General features: G+C 40.9%; 1 protein-coding gene across 1 annotated transcript; it reads right to left on the minus strand.

The window, feature by feature from the left end:
- Positions 1–2,231: 2,231 nt before the first annotated feature.
- On the minus strand, positions 2,232–3,544 carry LOC111330164 (uncharacterized). The gene has a single exon (XM_022934988.2). The coding sequence runs from the start codon at positions 3,270–3,272 to the stop codon at positions 2,631–2,633; it is 642 nt and encodes a 213-aa protein (XP_022790723.2). The 5' UTR covers positions 3,273–3,544; the 3' UTR covers positions 2,232–2,630.
- Between the last annotated feature and the right edge of the window lie 660 nt (positions 3,545–4,204).

Below are 4,204 nucleotides of genomic sequence, written 5' to 3' on the forward strand. Positions count from 1 at the left end.
TTCCACTACGTGCAACTCAAGTTTGCCACTACATACATAATACCCATACAGCAGGAAAATCAGTCTTGGCTCTGTCAGCGGTACACCGCAGTAAAACATTTATCTGAGAGAAATTTCCTCTGTAAAATTGTTGAGCTTTTGTTTGTTTCCTCATCATGCTGAGCCAATTATTGTCCATTCATTCTTTTTATCTTGCCTTGGTTCGTTTCTTCGTTTTTGCTTCGTCCGTTTGTCAAGAACTTCTTGCATTTGCTCGTCCATTCTGTCGTTTGTTTGAGCTATACTTCGTCTGTTTGGGCTTTGGCTCGTTGCCTCATTTTTGCGTCCTTCGTTTCGTTCTTTCTGTCGTTTATTCTTTTGCCAGTTCGTTCACTCCAACCGTCTGTCGCTATTCAAACGCCTGCAAGCTCTTTCTTTTAGTATACTTTCATGTTTTGGTTGGTCGGTGGTTGTCAAATGCAAAATAGCTGACCTGCGTGGGTACAATTTTCAGTCACAGCACGAAAGATGTTCCATTCCAAAAAGCTAACAAAACAACTTTTATTAGCATGAACAGTTAAATATAACTGGCTATTGCCACAATTAGCGCAGAGTTTATTCTCTCGGCTGTCTTTTGCGGCATATATCTTTTGAGGCATATATAGTATTTGAGACATTTGCCACGAGTGTGATACAAAGAGAATGATTTATGAGTTATTATTCTTTATGAATCTTCTTTTCTTCCAAACACGCCTCTGGCAAAAGCTTGAAGTCAGTGTGGCAAGAATGTAAGCAAAACAGTGACCTTACAAGAGTTTTGATTCAGCCGACACTTATGACTGGTTTTGTTTTGTGAATGATAATTCTAAAGGTGTCAGTATTTGCCGTAATTTTACCCGACAAAAGCAAATCATAATTTGAAAGAACTAGAGAAAACCGATTTGATACGCGCAAATAATTTGGTAAGTCTCTCAAGCCTCCTCACCCCTAGTGATTTACATGTAAATTCCCCATACAATTTCACTTCATTATTCAAGAAACAGGTGCTAAGAAACGACAACCTTAACAGCCGGGGAGGGTAATCTTGATTTTGTACCAGACTCTCCAGAGATTAAAAAGCTCTAACTCAGATATTTATTACCAAATATGAAGTAGTTTGTCTGTAGTTAATTGAGTTTAGTGCATTCAGGATTACCAACACTTTGATGTTTTATAAACTGTTTTGATTGAAATATTCACAGCAGGAGACTTACGAGAACTATCACGAAATTACTGGTGCATTCATTGTCTTCTGTTCTTGTTAATCGCTTCTTGTCCAACTCTTATCGACAGTCGAACTCTGGTTACTTAAAAGACAACGTTTTCAAGCTATCAGGTGGCGAATGTTTATGAATTATTACACGACTCGGGCAGTCAGAGGGCCAATAACTAAAATCAACCAATCAAAATGCTCTATTGCCGGTCAATATTCTCTCAGTATTGGACCGGGAACTGTCCCGAATGGTCCCGAATGATACCGCACTTGTGTCCCTTTGAACTTCAGTCGTGTTATAAATCTCTTATTAACCAAGCTTGCTCGGGACCGTACTGGAAGAATATCGGCCCTCGGTCTTTTTTGTACGGACTTCGCTGAGCTCGGTCCGCACTGTCAAGACCTCGGGCCGATATTCTCCCAGTACGGCCCTCGCGCTTGGTTAAAAAGATATATATACTATATATGACTTTCAGAAATGACGTTTAAAGTGTATGGGCGTGTGTAATACTTGACGAGCAGCCCTTTACCCTTTCACTTTCAACAACACACTTGTTTCTTTCTTAAAACCTCAAGACATTTTCTTGAATATTAGTCGTGAGAATCTGGAGGTACATCAGCTCAGTCTTGCTTCGTCAATTCCGTTCGTTGTTCTTGTCACTTCTTTACTGTTGGATGCATCCAAGTGTGGTAAAGAACCAATAAGTTATATCTTAACAGTGCACGTGTAAGAATTAAAGGAGTTATGTCTGTTTAAAAATTCGGCATTTATTTTTCAATTACCTTCCCCATTTTTTCCGGCTCTTATACGCTACTATTAAACATCTTTAGCAAACTGTTTTTCATAGTTAACAGAAAACTACTAAGATTGGTTGGTTCGTTCCAACGTTTAGCATCCACCCTTACATTTTGCTAGAACATCCACACTCAGTAACACGTCGCCAAATTGTTCAGTTTCATTAGACGAAGCAGAATATTTGATCTCTATACTAATGGACAGTTTTCAAGTTTGCTATACAATTTTATTGTATCTATATATGTTATATTAGATTGTATAATTTCTAAATTTCGCGTAAGAAAATCGCACTGGCCACCTTGCCGAGCAGCTATTTCTGCAGTGTACAAACATGGACTTAAACAAAAGAAAAGATATTCTTAAGTTGGGAAAAGAATGTTTAGGAATGTCTCTTTACAACGTGCTTGCCTGCTCTCTCTGTACCAGAACATCTATTCTCACATTTGCGAAAAGCATCTCTAGCACTGACATAATGACTGGTTTTTCCAGTTTTTTTCGAACTTCGTGTTTTTCTCAATCACTCCGAGTGAACAATGTCTCTTTATGTCTCCCTTCTTTGCTCCTGTAGCCGCGGATCTGTCCTGTTCTCGAACTAAAGTTCTTTCAATTGTGTAATTCTTCACTGTGACTCTCCATCTTGCTTCCCACGGCGAACACGGGATCGAGAAAGCCATTTTTGATTTTATCAATCGGTGCGCCACTCCTTATCAAAAGTTCTGCACATTCGAAATTACCGCTGATAACAGCTGCTTCTAACGGAGTGAAACCTTCCGAACATTCCAGAGTCAAATTCGCGCCATTCTCGATCAGGATCTGCGCGCACTCTACGAAGCCTTCCGAAGCAGCTTCGTGAATCGGCAGCCTTCCGATGGAGTTCGCTTGATTTACGTTGACATTTCCCTCTCGCAGGATCTTGGCCAGTTCCTCAGTGTTGTTTTCCATGACGGCCGAAAGGAGTAAAATTTCTGGACAAAACGAAACGGCCCTTGGAGGTTTTTGGCTTTCGTCGGGGCTTGCGAAAATCGGCATTGTTTGATATCTCCTTCGCACAACGTCGTCAACATTTCGGCGACTTCGCATGATAGCTTGCGTTAGTTCTTCCCCAGCTGAAATCTTTCTTTCCCTAGGTACCGACTCTTCGGATTTTGACCCATCCTCTGCTTTAGAAAGCGCTTCGTCCGGGCAGGAATACTTCCTCTTCTTCAGCTGCCCCCTGAATGACATTTTCCCTTTAATTACTTTCATAGTTGTCTGTTCGTTGCTGCTGTACTAAGTCAAACTTTCAGTGCTGTTTTATCTAGGAATCAAACAGGTCAAACTCCAGTACTTTGTGCGAACCACAGAGTGGTTTCCAAGGCGAGAATCTGCAAAGCTGTTGTAGACGATTTTGCAGAGCTCTTTTGTGTTGATAACGATGTGAGCTAAGTTAGAAGGAATCTCATCACGCCCCATGAACTGATACTAGCAATTATGTCAAACATCTAGAAAAAGCACTCAAAACGCAATGTCGGTGAAAACTTAGAAACAGAAACAATTGGGAAAAAATAAAAGAACGACAGGAGGGCTTAAGACTCCATTCGACTCTTACGTGCCCGGGGGGGACTCATTTGTACGGACTGAATGGAGCATCTGTACGGACTGAATGGAACGTCTACTGGAGTTCACATCATATGCAAATGGTAGGGATTAGAGGAATACAGTGGGTCCATAAAGCCAAGGGAGACAACCGTCATTCAGATATTTTAAAAGGGTTTAGCAGCTGATTTAAAAGGTCACTCAAGAGGACACTTAGCTTAAGTCGTTCAGTTAGTACCTTGGTTCTCGTTTGTCATTTCAAGACCTAACTAGGATTCAACGTTGTACTTCAGCTACCCGAAAGGAGAACTGTTCTTTTGCGAATGATATATGAAAGAGGTATCTCTGATAAATGAAAAAGTAAGCGTTCAGACGAGCGTGTACAGTGGAGCACACTCGCACAAAAGGTTTCTTAGCACCCCATTCCCCCTCCTGGCACACTATGTGATAAGTAATTTGCTCGGCAATAAACAAAGCTTTCCCATTTAGGGACGAAGACATCGTGTCGGAGTCCCTGCTGTGAAAGGAACAACTCACACTTGTATGGTTTTCAAACAGTCATTCGAAAAACACATGAAAAACAATTTGTTAGCTGAGTTGGG

Source organism: Stylophora pistillata, chromosome 13, assembly GCF_964205215.1.
Source record: "Stylophora pistillata chromosome 13, jaStyPist1.2, whole genome shotgun sequence".
NCBI classification, from domain to species: Eukaryota; Metazoa; Cnidaria; class Anthozoa; order Scleractinia; family Pocilloporidae; genus Stylophora; species Stylophora pistillata.

Coding starts and splice junctions, on each gene's coding strand:
- LOC111330164 (XM_022934988.2), bottom strand. CDS start 3,272: ATGAAAGTAATTAAAGGGAAAATGTCATTCAGGGGGCAGCTGAAGAAG.